Source organism: Apium graveolens, chromosome 5 (assembly GCF_009905375.1).
Source record: "Apium graveolens cultivar Ventura chromosome 5, ASM990537v1, whole genome shotgun sequence".
Classification (NCBI taxonomy): domain Eukaryota; kingdom Viridiplantae; phylum Streptophyta; class Magnoliopsida; order Apiales; family Apiaceae; genus Apium; species Apium graveolens.
Window position 1 is genome coordinate 134,525,916 of NC_133651.1, and position 15,680 is coordinate 134,541,595.

General features: G+C 33.6%; 1 protein-coding gene across 4 annotated transcripts; it reads right to left on the reverse strand.

The window, feature by feature from the left end:
• Positions 1-1,055: 1,055 nt before the first annotated feature.
• On the reverse strand, positions 1,056-4,735 carry LOC141724521 (uncharacterized protein At4g15970). 4 transcript variants are annotated; one of them, XM_074526690.1, is made up of 5 exons: positions 4,351-4,481; positions 3,410-3,517; positions 2,628-2,988; positions 1,490-1,974; positions 1,056-1,370 (listed from the first exon to the last, which is right to left on the reverse strand). In XM_074526690.1, the coding sequence occupies exons 1-5, from the start codon at positions 4,377-4,379 to the stop codon at positions 1,298-1,300; spliced, it is 1,056 nt and encodes a 351-aa protein (XP_074382791.1). In that variant the 5' UTR covers positions 4,380-4,481; the 3' UTR covers positions 1,056-1,297. The 4 variants fall into 4 exon arrangements, with proteins under 4 accessions (XP_074382791.1, XP_074382793.1, XP_074382790.1 ...); XM_074526692.1 differs by lacking the exon at positions 4,351-4,481 and adding an exon at positions 4,136-4,344; XM_074526689.1 differs by lacking the exon at positions 3,410-3,517 and having other exon boundaries at positions 2,628-2,993; positions 4,351-4,735.
• Between the last annotated feature and the right edge of the window lie 10,945 nt (positions 4,736-15,680).

Below are 15,680 nucleotides of genomic sequence, written 5' to 3' on the forward strand. Positions count from 1 at the left end.
GATTTGTATACGATTTGAATTGGGATACAGTTTTTATTTGGTTGAGGATTGGATACAGTTTGTTGACTTGAATTCGATTATTTAGAGTTTGTTTGAATTGATTATTGGGTTGAATTTTATATTTGGATTTAGTTCCGATAGTTGCAGATTTGTTATTTGGATTTATTTATGATGGTTGCCAACTTGTTTTAGTTATAAAATTATTTTGTTTATTAGATAACATGGAAGACTCTTCTTTTGATGATTATATTTATTGTTAACTCTAATTTTGGGTTGGATACACTTGGCTTGCTCTGTTTTCTCATGTGTTGCTGCGTGTTTGAACGACTATTGTATTGTTGTGTTTTCCCTTGTGTTGCTGCGTGTTTGGACGATTTCTCTTATGTTATCGCGATATGGATTCTATTGGAAATTTTTGGTTGTTTTGGATTTGTGACCATGTTGTGATTCGTTTGTATACTTTTCTTTTCTCAATTGCGGCTCTGAATCGTTTGGTTATGTACTCCATTTCTTGTTTGTAAAACTCTCCATTCACCATTATAAGTTTGGGGATATTAACATACATAATATTTTTAGATAGTTTCATTATTGTAAAAGTTTTCTTTTTCTTTATTATTGTTTGATTGGCTATATAAGTCTATTTTCTATTATAGAACAAACTATATTATAATAAAATCCTATTTTTCTCTATTATCACTTATAAAACCCTATTTTTTTCTATTATCTCTATATTTTATCATATCATCGTCTTTTATTATAATCGAGAACAAACTATTTTATAATAAAATACTATTTTTCTCTATTATCTCAAACAAAATCCTATTTTTTCTATTATCTCTATATTTTATCACATCATCGTCGTAGCAGTAGTGGTGGCGGTTATTTATTTGAATGTCTGGCAGGAAAAAAGAATGAATGCGTTTAGCTATCTGCTACGCTCCGTATATATAAATTGGAAAGGGGGTATAAAAATGAAATTGTTTTGAGACACAATAGGTTTGTTTATTCAAGAGTTAAGATTTTCAAAAACTTTAGGGAAATAGTTGTAAAACAAATGAAGCAAAAGGGAAATGAACAAGATTTAAAGACGGGGACAACAGGGTACAAGTCCAGAGATAAACATTTTTCATGTGTTTGAATGGGGACCGGCAGAGTAGCATATTTACGAAATTAGCTGGTAACTGTACGTATACACATTACACTCTCCCCATTACTCCACAAGGCAGAACTCATTTCCTTCTTTGACAAAGCACCATCTATCTAATAACTACATGCTTGTTGACTTCAGTATTCTACTCTACTGCAAAGGTTCATGTCCTTGATTTGCATCCTCGTCTCGCGTGTGATTTTGGTAGTGAAGAGATTCAAGGCTGTAATTGACAGTGAAAATTGAAGCTCTTTTAGAGATAAATATATGTAGAAATAAACTATTAGAATTATTACTAGCTAAGTTTTGGTTCAGAAGCTGGAAGAGTGGAAAGTATGTTACCTGCAATTCTGAGGAACACTCCATGATAACATTATTGATCTCTTTAAGGTTGGCGGCAAAGACAAAAACTGTCTCCAATCCTCGAGCATAATTCGGAGATCGTGAACTTTGCTCTCTAATCCAATACAACAATTAGCATGCATCGTACAAACTTTGTTCAAGTCTTCACTAGGTTCACAAAATCCACCAAAGTAAGCAGTATCCAAGAACCTCATTTTTAGTCCAATATCGGCAAGGAAGGAGTGCATTTTAATTCGATTGAAAACATCCTGATCATGAAAGCCAGGATAGTTTTCCCTGGAGGAATACCAGAACTTGTAGAACTCTATAGATCGGTTGTTAGACTTGACAAAAGTAAACCCTCCATTGGGATTATTTCTCTCTACATCTGTTGAATTGCCAAAAAATTGATCACAGGCAATCTGGAAATCCATGTCCCTATTAAAGTGTGGAAACGGATTTCTAAACCACATTATATCAGCATCCTGTGGGATGAAAAACAAACCATATATATCAATTAAAAAAAGCAGACTACTTAGGCGGGACTATCATACAATCACTCCATGTAGAAGCAGCCAGGCAAAGAATCTCATGGTTAGTTACATGGTGTAAAGTGGTGCATGCAACATAGACCAAAGAGAAGGAATCATAACACCACCAAGCAGCAGACATAAAAGACACCTCCAAAGATCAAGCGATATAGATAGTAGCAAGATTATCCCAGACACTCTTCTCCTCTAACTTCAGCATTTGATAGAATACAAAGCTATAAACACTATTCTAAGTATCATGTAGCTTTTTTCTTACTACTAAATTGTATAGTAAGAATAATTACCACTTTTGTACAGTGTAGCGGAACAAGCATGCTGTTTTATTATTATTATTACAACTATTATCACAGCAAACTGTGACCGACTAACATAATCCCCTGTTCTGCTCAACGCTTTACAATGAGCGTGTGCCAAAAATGAATACCTATATATATATACATACATTTTGGACAAGTGCTTAAATTATCAGAAAACGTAAACATCCACAAAAAAAAACAGCTTATTGGCACACTGCCACATACTAACTAATGTGAAATGTATGCTATGATACATCGGATGCACAAATGCATAAGACTGATAGACATTACCGTGAAAACGAAATTGTATCCCATTTGTAGTACATAGCGAAGGAAATCAATCCTTCTCCACATCATTTTCAAGTAATCAACACTCAAGAAAGCGGCTTCCTGAGAGAAATCAACCCCTTCAGTACTAAGCGTAAAACAATGTGTATGCACATCCTTGCAACGAGAAAATGCCCTTTGATCTAGCGCTATAACCACCAAATGATTCAATAATTGCCGAGTCCCTACACCAATTCTAAAGCTCTCTAGAAAAAGATCAAGAATAGAATTCGGAAACGTCCATGCTTCATTAACTGTTGTTAAAATAACAGTCTTATCAGGCATAGCCGCATTCTTTAAAACTCTCGCAAGTGTAGTTTCATCACTGTCCTACACCAATAACACAAAATTAGTACAACACTAAATTTCAACTTCTGTATTAGATGTAATACAACCTGAATTATGTAATACCAAATTTTTAATAACCCGTACATATTTTGTTATTCTTGTCCATTAGTCAGACTTGAGTATAAATTAGCACATACAATCAAAATTGCAATTTTGGCATTTACATTTGAAAATCCTACATAATAGAAGCATATGAAGTGGATAGTTCGTACTTTAGTCCTTGTCAGAGAGCTATATTAAGTAACCCTTGGTTCGATGCCAACTTTACAAAAAATATTAAAACATTTGTTTCAAAATTTACATTCGATATTTTAAAAAAAAGTTCGTGCAACAAATATGGCTATGAAAAACTAAACAAATACTTAAATAAGACTATAAGTGGTTATAGGAGAGCTCACCCAAGGAGGAGGAGCAGCAGCATTGAAACATAATGAAACCGAGAAGAAGAATTAACAGAGTGAATTATTGGAAAACTGGCCACGTCAGTAGCTATAAAGAGATTATAACTGGAGAGAGACACGCCAAAGAGAACAAAGCTGATTAAAAACAGCCGGAGAGCAGTAGATGAGAAGTAATGCTCTGGCGCCACCATTTTAATGGTCGTGATGAGTGAAGTAAGAAAATGTAATATTTATATCTAGGTGGTAGTGAACTAACTGGTATATTTGTTTCAGATTTTAAACATGTCTTCAATTTAGATTTTTAAAAAATCTATTATAATCGGGTATTCGGGTGGTATTCAGAAACATTCTGACGGATTTTAAGTTGTAAAATTCAGTTAAACTCTATGAATTTTTGATAAATTTTATATAAACGTTCATGTCCGACTCTGCGCCATGGAACTAGAGGATAAATTTCAACTTTATTGTTTTTTAACATTTTTAATATATTAAGAAAGGAAAATGCTAAAGGTACCTAACCCCTTGCCTCCGAGTTTTAATTAGGAAGGAAAGCGTGGTGGGTGAGTAAAGTAGTTTCATTTACATTCATATTTGTGCTCCCGATTTTTTAAAAGGAGCGAAAACAAGTGAGAATGAATGTAAATTTAACAAACTTTCCTTCCAAAACTTTCACTCCAAAAATGGGATGAAAACACTTTACCTACTTACCGCTTACTTTCTTACCTTTAAAAAACTCTCGGGAGCGAGGCCTAAATCCATACTCCAAACTGATCCCAAATAAAACCTGTCTAAGAAAACTGTGGTTCGATGCGAGCTAAAAAAACGTAACATTCATTTTCAAAATTTACATCCGACCTAAGATTTAAAAATAAGTCCGGGCAACAAATAACTAAACAAATAAGTATAAGGCTATAATTTGTCATAGAAGAAGAGCTCACCGGTGGAGGAGGAGCAGCATTAGAGACATAACCAAACCGTGAAGAAGAATCAACAGAGTTAATAATCGGAAAACGAGCCACGTCAGCAGCTCTAAAGAGAATATAACTGGAGAGAGACACGGCCACAAAGAGAAGAAAGCCAATTAAAAACCACCGGAGAGCAGCAGCCGAGAAGTAATGCTCCGGCGCCGCCATTTCCAATCGTCGTCAAAAGTGAAGGAAAAAGAAATATAAATATTTTAATATAAGGTTGTAATAAATTGAAGTTTGAGCGGGGTAATAAAAAGAGGAAGATTAGATTAGGGAAGTCATGCGTTTTGTGTTTCAGATTATGCGCCGTTGTTTCTAATTCTTGTTGTTGGTTGTATTTTGACATTTGAAATACGTGATGACATGAGCCTGTGTGTTTTACTTGTCTTAAAGTTTTGAGTTTTATTAGGCATTTCTAATAATTTTCATCCAAAAATTCAAATTTGAATTGCCGATCTAAATAGTGATCCAAATTTCTGACAAACTCCAACAGTATGATCTCAATATTTGATCCAAATTACTTTCTACATATAATAATATATAAATATCATATTAAGTAATTTTATCTTAAATTTATCATTTTATTATTATTAACAATTTATATAACATATCATACATTAATCAAATAAAAAATATTAATACACATAAAAATATTAAAATTGTGCACTTAATTCACGAAAAAACACATTTATTGCAATAATTAACATACAAAATATCATTGATACACACTAATTTCCCGAATTAGTATATTCTTTCGACAAATTCTCAATTAATGCATCTCTAAGTACAATATGTGTCTCCTAATTTTTTATTTTTCTATGGTGTTTCAGGAATTTCTGAAATCAAGTATTTTAATGAAATTATTTTTTCTCATTATTTTAAATTTTATTTTAAAAATAAATGTTGTTAACTATTAATTATATTATGTTATTAATTATACAATTAAAAAATCAAATATCGATTTAAAATCGCATAAACTACAAATAACAAAGTCATTATTTTATATTAAACGAAGTGATCCAAATTTGGATCAGTGTTGGATCACTATTGTTCACTAATCCAAATTTGAATCACCATTTAGATCACTGTTAAAATCAAATTTGGGATAATCTGCCCCAAATTTGAATTTCTAATATTGGATTTGTACTTACACTCCGGATCTATCTGGTAGGATGTGTTGAATTTTGGTGTTTAAGTGTATCCAAGTTTGCGCCAAGGCTGTTGCCCCGAACTTCGGGGTCATCCGGACAAAAATGTGTAAATGTTAGGGCCGTGAAAAATCGAATCAGAAGGTAAGAATGGGTAAAAATCGGTAAAAATTGAGCTAAAATTAAAATCGAAAAATTTAAAATTAAATCGATGTTATGGGTCCGGTTTCAATTATTGATTAATACAGAATCAAAAAAATTGAATTGAACCGAATATTTAAATAATTAATAAGTATATAATATGTATAATTCATATATATTTTATGAAATTTTAAATAATTTTAAAATACTTAATATATTAAAAACTGGGCTAGAGTAAATTTATTTGGGTCTAATATTCAAGCTATTGTATTAATAACATGTCTTGTAGCTCTGCAGTTTTGATATCATTAAACGGATTGTTAATAATTATTTAAAATGAAATATTTATATAAAAATGTATATTTATCATGCACTATACTAGTTAAGACATTTGTTGGATCACCAAAATAAACTTACAAGAGTAAATTTATGATTATTAAAAATATAAAAATTCTATTTTTTAAATTATACATACATAAATATACGAAGTTTTCATTATATTACACTTAAACATATCAATATATTTTACACTCGTAAAGTTACAACCAATATATTTTACATTCTTAAAGTTACAACTAATATAATAAGATAGTAGCTAGTTCTGCATACTATTTAAATATTATTTAAATGACTATAAATATTTTATAAGTTAAGTTTGAGGACTAAATAATATAACAAAATATATAATAAATATAAAATGGAAATAAGTATATAATAGAGATGAATTACTATTTAATTGACTATAAATATCATGTAATCGGTTCAGTTGGGAACTAAACAATATAACAAAACATACAAATATATGTGTTAGTGTAACGTCTCGGAAATATTATGTATTTATTTTTATCAATAAATAATTATTATGTGATTTTATGTGAATTTTGGTGAATTGTTCGATAATTGATATTAATATTTGGATGTTTATTTCTGATAAAAATAAGATATTTTCATTTTTAATTATCCAGAATTAAATGGTGATAATTTTGGCATTTTTCTGATAATTTTTGGACTACCATATGATTTTATAAGGATTTATAGAATTAATAATGATTATTTTACATAATTATAAAATTAAATTTTAGAATCAGAAATCGTCCCACTTCAATCGTTTTTACGTTTTTACAACCCGAAACTCTTCCGAAAACTCCTTCCTAACCTAATATGATAATTCTGAACACTTTTCGTGTTTTGACTTTTTCGATCCGGGGTACGGTTTGACATGTACGAGTCCCGGTGTGAAATTCTCGATATGAAAATTATTTTATAGTCTGATAAAAATCCATATTCTCAAGAGGCGAGACATTGTTACCTCATTTTCGTATAAAGTATTTTATAAGAGTCTCTGTTCGGATAGTTATCCAATTCTCGTATTAAAATCGTATCGTCTTTTTAGTTACTTAGCGGCTAAGTAACCTATTCTCGGACCCGATATGTAAATGTAATTATTGAAATGTTAAATAAATAAAATATGTGATGGTTTTATCAGCTGTGTGATACCTTATTATTAATTTTGTGTAAATTGTTAGGTACGAAGATTATTCGTATAATTAATTATCGAGGTGTATGCATTTAATTCATTTTAAAGTAATTTTATTGAATATTTATTCTTAAAAATGCTAAAATTATTTTTATTGTTTTATAATTTTATTTATTATTTTTAGGGGTTTATAAGAATTTGGAAATCAATATTTTATTAATTATTCAATTTTAAAAGATTTTCTGATTTCATTAAATCGTAAAATCAGTATTTAATTCCAGAATACTTCAAAAATCACGAAAATTTTATTTTATGAAGTTTAGAATATTTTGAGAATTTTAAAATTATTTCGGAAATTTTCTGGATTTTATTTAACCGCACGTGTATTTGTTAAAATTTTAAAATACGGGTCTGATAAACGTTCTAAAAACGATTTAAAAATTATATAAAAATAAATAAATTATATTATTAGTTTTTAATTACTTTGGAAATTCTAGAAACTATTTTGATAATTTCTCGGGTTAAATTTTCCCGCAAATTAGTCATCAAATTGCAAGTATCGTGTTAATTACGGGGTTTTGCAGATTCAACAAATACAAGTTGGGGGCAGATATATACATACAGCTGAGTTATTTTTCCCCAAATTTACAGCCCTGTCTATCTCCTCTCTTGATCGTCTCTCTCTCTCTCTCGAATCTCTTTCTTCTCTCTTTTCTCTCTTCCTTTCCTTTCCCTTCCTCGTTGTTGCTCCGTTTTTCCGGTAAGCCGGCCGTCCTGTTCCTTTCCGGCCATCTATGTTTGATTATTATTTTAATTCGTTTGGTTCTTGGATTACATACATATATATACGCTTGTATGTGTGTATCTCAGTTGGGTTTGGTTACGGTGCTCCTGTTTTCTTCTTTATAATCGCTGCCCCTCACCGTTTTCCGGTGAGGATGGTGGCGATGACTGTTAGTTACTGTACGGTCGTGTTTTGCTGCCCCTGTGTTGTCGGTTCTGTGTTTTTCCGGCCCCTTGTGCGTGTATGCGCGTGTGGTGGCGGTGGTTCGAAATCTGTTGTGTTTGGTTATGTTTGTTCGAATGGTTTGATTGGATTACTCGAATATTTTTACTGAAGTTCTCGAATGAAATAATTGATTGGTTTGTGAAATAAATTATACGATGTTGCGAGATTTAATTGATAATTATCGGTGAAATTTACGTAGGATGCCCGATATAATGGGAACCCGTAAATTTTATCGTCGTTGGCAATGAGCCTCGGCGAGCCGACGGTGGACTATGATGATATGATCTGAGTCCTATGATTTAAAATACAAAATACGAATAAAATTTATAAAATACGAATTAAAACGTAAAATATAAATGTGAGTAATAATTGATAATTGCTTTTAATTGGTGATTGTGAATTTGCGAATTAATATTGTGAACTGAAATCGGTGGTTGGGAATTGAATTGTAGTTGGTTTGAATTTGGTTGTGATAGATTTAACGTCGGGATGTTCGACGTGTAGGCCGATAAACAAAGGAGACGATGCCCGATTTTCGGGAAATTAATTCCTAAAAAAAAATACGGGAACATACCATGTAATTATCGGAGACGACGAACGAGAAAATATAATTACATTACATGAACCCAAATTACGTGTCAAGACAAAATATTTTATGAATAATTGATCACCCTATTTTCCAAAACGACAAATATACGTATTTTCCGAGAATAAATACCGAACCGAGCCTTGAAGATGCAAACCATATTTTCTATGTGTATTTCGAACTAGGGTAACGATTTGATATTAAGCTTAAGCGGTTATCTGAATTAGGGTATTTCAACCCTGTAGGTTTTAGACGGAAGACCGAGACGTGACATCGGACTAGGAACAATCTAGTGATTAGACGTCGAGATCAACGAAGTTCCAACTGAAGAGTCTGAATGTTGGGATCGTATCCAGAATAAGATAGTAGTTTGACGATAAAGCCGAACGTTCAAGTTGAACCAAAGTCAACTAGTAATAGTGGTTAAAGCTTATCGAGGCAAGTATTCCAGAACATTTTTTTTAATACTGCAAGTATTCTTGATTTTCTTTTAAATACTGCAAGTATTCCTGATTTTTTCTTTTAAAATACTGCAATTATTTATTTGTTCCTATTCTAAGTTCAGAATAGTTAATTGTTTTACATTTCGCTGCAATTACACTTATTATGCATGTCCTTTTATTATTGTTCCTATAATTCGATTGCTCTCTTGAGCAAATACCCATTCTTTCGGGTTATTTGCGAACCCTGAATTGGGATGTTTTTAATTCAAAATGATTTGACATCAAAATATTCCATGGGCTGGATAATGATGATGTTTTGGGGATTAAGTGTGTATTAATCCTGAGAACCGGGATATGACTGGTGCCTCGAAATGGGCCGTAGTGCCTAGGTACTTGAATGGACCTATACAGTTGGGTATAGATCCGCACTGTATCCTGACTGATCAAGAGGGTATAGTGCATATGTTGGTTTCTAATGTCCAGTCTAATTTGTTGTTGATCGCCATTAATGACATTTTCTCTCGAAAGGTTTTATGATTCCAAAATCGGACAAAACCCGGATTCAGGAGATGAATCGGGGCATCGCTTGTCACTTTTGGGTTTTTAGTTAAAGGCTGGTGACAGCCAACGTTTATTCGCTCAACTCATTCAAATAAATAGAATTGTTTAAATTTGTTTTAAGATTTTGTCCGGAAGTTTTCTTTTGGTATTAATGCTTAAAACTCAAATTATATACTTGCTGGGCATTTTTGGCTCCCTCGTGCTTTGTAAATAGCTTTGATAGACAACAGAGTTTAGAGAAATTTCCGCTGTGTTAGATATATTTGATAATGTCATGGATAATATGTTTTATGTTTAGCTTTCAGATGTTACTTGAACAGGATAAATCAGTACTTAACTGTTGATCAGTACTTATACTGGAAGTCAGGACTTAAGGATATCAGTACGTATGTTATCAGGAGATAATCATCAGAAGATAGATATCAGAACTTAAGTGCTGAAGGACGATCAGATAAGGACAGTAGCTGATTAAAGGAAAGAAGATCAAGATAAACATAAGAAGAGATATGCATGAAGAAGGAATTATGTAAAGAATGGAATACTTGGAAGAAAAGATATCTGATTGATATATTTTAGGAAGCAGAATTATATTCCATATCAATTAGCGATTATCTTGTAACTGTGTAGTATATAAACACAGACATAGGGTTTACACTATAAGTGTTATCATATTCGAGAAGATTATTTATTGTAACTCTGGCAGCTCTCGTGATATTTGTTCATCACTGAGAGGTAACAGTTCCATATTGTAACAGAGTTTATTGTTTCAATAAAGTTTGTTTTATGTTACTTAAGTTCTTAAAGTTCGATTTGAGAGTACTATACACTGTATTCACCCCCTCTACAGTGTGTGTGTGACCTAACAATTGGTATCAGAGCCTATCTGTTAACATACATACAGTTAAAGATCCAAACACAATCATGTCGGACACAGAAACTCCAACTAAGCCTACCAAAACTGAGGAATCACCAAAGACACAAATTCAGAGTCGGTATGAGACCATCAGAGTTCCCATACTGAGACCATCTGAATATCCCATATGGAAGGTAAGGATGACCATGTTCCTGGAAGCAACAGATCCAGAATACCTTAATAGAATCAAGGAAGGCCCTCACAAACCAACCAAGCTCGCTGTTGCAGTTGCAGGTGAAGCAGCAAAGACCGTACCAAAAGAGAAGAGTGATTATACTGCTGAAGACATAGCATCAATTGCTAAGGATGCTAAGGTACGACACTTACTGCATAGTGCCATTGATAATGTAATGTCAAACAGGGTAATCAACTGCAAGACTGCTAAGGAGATATGGGATGCTCTGGAAACAAGGTGTCAGGGAACTGACACAATTAAGAAAAACAGGAAGACAATACTCACTCAAGAGTATGAACACTTTGACTCAAGGACTAATGAGTCATTGAATGATTTATATGATAGATTTGTCAAACTTTTGAATGATTTGTCATTTGTTGATAAAGAGTATTATCTTGAAGATTCAAACCTTAAGTTCCTGTTAGCTCTTCCTGAATGCTGGGATTTGAAGGCAACGACAATAAGAGACAACTACAATCTTGATGAAACAACTCTTGACGAAATCTATGGAATGCTCAAGACTCATGAGCTGGAGATGGAACAAAGAAGCAAGAGGAAAGGAGGAAAGTCAAGGACAGTTACTCTTAAGGCTGATGAAGAATTCCCCAAAGCAGCTTCCTCAAAGAAAGACCAGGGTAAAGCTCTTTTCATAAAGTCTGATACTGAGTCATCAAGTTCTGAGAGTGATGATGACTCAGATTCTGAAAGCTTGCCTGAGACTGATGCTGATGAGGAGATGATGAAGCTGTGTGCTCTTATGGTGAAAGAAATCACAAAGATTGCATACAGGAAGTTCAGGAAGGGAAAGAAGTTTTCCAGGAAAGGCATAAGTTCTGATAAGAAGAATTTCAGAAGATCTGAAGGCAGAGGAGGAAAGTCTGACAGAGGAGATTACACCAATGTTAAATGCTATAACTGTGGTGAGAAAGGCCACATATCTCCTGATTGCAAGAAGGTAAAGGGTGACAAAGGCAAGACTCTTGTCACAAAGCAGAAAAGCTGGACAGACACCTCAGACTCTGAAAGTGAGGAAAACTATGCATTGATGGAAAATGCTGATAAAGAAAGTGTTGAGAGCAGTTCTGAAGCTGCTGAAACAAAGGTACCTCAGACTACTTATGCTTTTCATACTGATGATATTAATGAGTTGAGAAGATATCTTAAAACCATGTTTGTTAGTTATAGAGATCAAACCTTAACATGTGAAAGATTAACTTCTGAAAATCTTGCATTTAAGAAAAGAAATGATTTCTTAGAAAAAGAGTTAGTCATGTTCCATCAAACTCAGAAGGATAGAGATGATGCTTTTTATGTTAGGAATGAAGTGCTAAAAATAAATGAATCTTTAAAAACTGAGTTAGAAAAGGAAAGAGAGATTATCAGGACTTGGACTAACTCTGGCAAAATAACTCAAAATTTGCTAAGTAGTGGAAACTGGAAAGAGGGCTTAGGTTATGGAGAAGATAAGAAAGATAAAGGAACTGAAGAAATTAAGTTTGTTGATAAGCAAAAGCCAAGGCTAAAACCTGTTAAGTTTGTAACTGTAAAGTCTGAAAATGAAAAATCAGAAGTTACAAAGAAATTAACTTCTGACAAACTAAAACAGGAAAAGACAGCTGAAGTGAACATAGGCTTAATGACAAAGAAGCAGCTTAAGCATAAGCTGAAAGATGTTAAGAATGCAAACAAGGTAAAATCACCTAAGAAAAATAGGAATGGGAAGGAAGGAGTGAATAGAAGCAATAATTATAAACCTGTTCCTGATGCTTCTAGGAAAGCATGTCATAACTGTGGAAGTTCTAACCATCTGGCTTCTTTTTGCAGGAAGAATAAGAATATTAACTCCTTACCTTCAAAGTCAGGAGTTAAGAGTCAGTCTGTTAGATACAAACCACAAAATCCTTGTTTTCATTGCAGTAGTTTATGGCATTCCATTTATACTTGTAAGGAATATCATAGCTTGTACTATGATTATTATCAAATAAAACCTTCTTTGAAGAAAGTTTCCATTGTTCCTTCTAGTGTAAATTCTGATACAAAGTCTGATAGTGTAAGTTCTGATAAGAAAAATGTTAACATAAACTCTGATGCTAAATCCGCTGCAAATGTTAACAAACTTAATAAGGCCGAAGGATCCAAGCAAGTCTGGGTCCTTAAAACTAATAATTAGTGGTCTTTGTGATTGCAGGGCAACAGGAAAAATATTCTAGTTCTGGACAGTGGATGTTCAGGACATATGACTGGAAATAAGGCCCTGCTATCAGACTTTGTGGAGAAAGCTGGCCCAAGTGTTTCTTATGGAGATGGCAACATTGGAAAAACATTGGGATATGGCAATATCAATCTTGGAAATGTCATAATTAAACAAGTAGCTCTGGTCTCAGGACTTAAACACAACCTACTGAGTATAAGTCAAATCTGTGACAGGGGTTATCATGTTGATTTCTTTGAAGAACACTGTGAAATTGTGAGTAAATCTAAAGGCAAAGTTGTTCTGAAAGGATACTGGCGTGGTAACATTTATGAAGCTAAGCTTTCAACAAGTACTGATGGTTCTGCAATCTGTCTGATGAGTAGAGCATCAATTGAAGAAAGCTGGAATTGGCATAAGAAACTCTCTCATTTAAATTTCAACAATATAAATGAACTGGTCAAGAAAGATCTTGTGAGAGGATTGCCAAACACAGTATTTGCTCCTGATGGTCTTTGTGATTCATGTTAGAAAGCCAAACAAAGAAAATCTTCATTCAAGAGCAAGACTGAATCATCAATTCTTGAGCCTTATCATCTACTACATGTTGATCTATTTGGTCCAGTAAATGTCATGTCTATTACAAAGAAGAAGTATGCGTTGGTCATAGTGGATGAGTTCACCAGATACACATGGGTGTATTTCTTGCATACAAAAAGTGAAACTGCATCAATCTTGATTGATCATGTCAAACATCTGGATAAAATGGTCAAAGATTCTGTGAAAGTTTTAAGAAGTGATAATGGCACTGGGTTCAAGAATTTGATAATGGAAGAGTTCTGCAAAAACCATGGAATAAAGCAGGAATTTTCTGCTCCTGGAACTCCACAGCAAAATGGAGTTGTTGAAAGGAAGAATAGAACTCTCATTGAAGCTGCATGTACAATGCTTGAAGAAGCAAAGCTTCCAACCTATTTCTGGGCTGAAGCTGTGTAGACTGCTTGTTTTACTCAAAATGCAACACTCATTAACAAGCATGGCAAAACACCATATGAGATGGTGAAGAAAAAGAAGCCAAATCTGAAATATTTTCATGTATTTGGATGCAAGTGTTTTGTTCTCAAGACTCATCCTGGACAGCTATCAAAGTTTGATCTAAAAGCTGAGGAAGGAATCTTTGTTGGATATCCACTTTCCACAAAAGCCTTCAGAGTCTATAATTTGAGAACAAAAGTGGTCATGGAATCTATCAATGTCTCTTTTGATGACAAAAAGATTACTGATCTTGAAGATTTCATTGACCATGATCAGCTGAGATTTGAAAATGAAGACTCAAATTCTGATACTGAAAATCCTGATAGTCTAAGTCCTGATACTGTAAACTCTGATGAATTAAACTCTGATGTTATTGAAACTGTGGTGACTACGTCAAAGCAAGATGCACCTATACAGGGGGAGCATACTCAAGATCCTACCACATCTCAAGAGACATCAGAACATGCATCTGGCTCTTCAAGTTCTGATTCGTCAAGTTTTGATAAGCCAACATCTGATAGTGCCGAAAATCTAAATACTGAAGAGTCCAACTCAGAGGGCATAGTTTTAGGGGGAGCATCAGAAAATGAAAATGAAGATAGCATGGATCATGGGGGAGCATCCAGTTCTAGAGAAAACCTTCCATCTGCAAGGAAGTGGACAAAATCACATACACCTGATTTGATAATTGGAAATCCTAATACAGGTGTCAGAACTAGAACAGGTACTTCAAATGAATGTCTTTACAATTATTTTCTCTCTCAGACTGAGCCAAAGAAAGTGGAAGAAGCTCTTCAAGATGCTGATTGGGTGCAAGCAATGCAGGAAGAGTTGAATGAATTTGAAAGAAACAAAGTCTGGACCCTAGTGCCAAGACCAGAGAATAGATCTGTTGTTGGTACAAAGTGGGTATTCAGAAACAAAACTGACAGTGATGGCATAATTATAAGGAATAAGGCAAGGCTGGTTGCAAAAGGATATTCTCAACAGGAGGGAATTGATTATGATGAAACATTTGCACCAGTTGCTAGGTTAGAAGCCATAAGGATATTCTTGGCTTATGCTGCTCACAAAAAGTTTACTGTCTTTCAAATGGATGTGAAAAGTGTTTTTCTCAATGGAGAATTGGAGGAGGAGGTATATGTTGAACAACCTCCAGGTTTTGTAGATACCAAACATCCAGATTATGTCTACAGGCTTGATAAAGCACTTTATGGACTTAAGCAAGCTCCTAGAGCATGGTATGAGACTTTAGCTCAGTTTCTTCTGGAAAGTGGATTCAACAGAGGGACAATAGACAAAACATTGTTCTACCTCAACCATGGAAAGGACTTACTTCTGGTCCAGATTTATGTTGATGATATCATTTTTGGATCTACAAATGACAAACTTTGCAAGAAGTTTGCCAAACTAATGCAGTCAAGATATCAGATGAGTATGATGGGGGAACTTAGCTATTTTCTGGGTCTTCAAGTCAAGCAGAATGAGGAAGGCACTTTTATTTGTCAAACCAAGTACACCAGAAACTTGCTGAAGAAATTTGGAATGCAAGATTGTTCAAGTGCATCCACTCCAATGGCCACTGCAACAAAACTGGATAAGGATACCGATAAATCAGTAG

What these genes read in the sequence shown, in the direction of transcription:
- LOC141724521 (XM_074526689.1), bottom strand. Translation starts at nt 4,545, where the DNA reads ATGGCGGCGCCGGAGCATTACTTCTCGGCTGCTGCTCTCCGGTGGTTT. An exon ending in GATACAATTTCGTTTTCACG is followed by an intron (nt 1,975 to 2,627) that starts GTAATGTCTATC and finishes TTCATCCCACAG; the next exon opens with GATGCTGATATAATGTGGTT. An exon ending in AGTGTTCCTCAGAATTGCAG is followed by an intron (nt 1,371 to 1,489) that starts GTAACATACTTT and finishes TGTCAATTACAG; the next exon opens with CCTTGAATCTCTTCACTACC.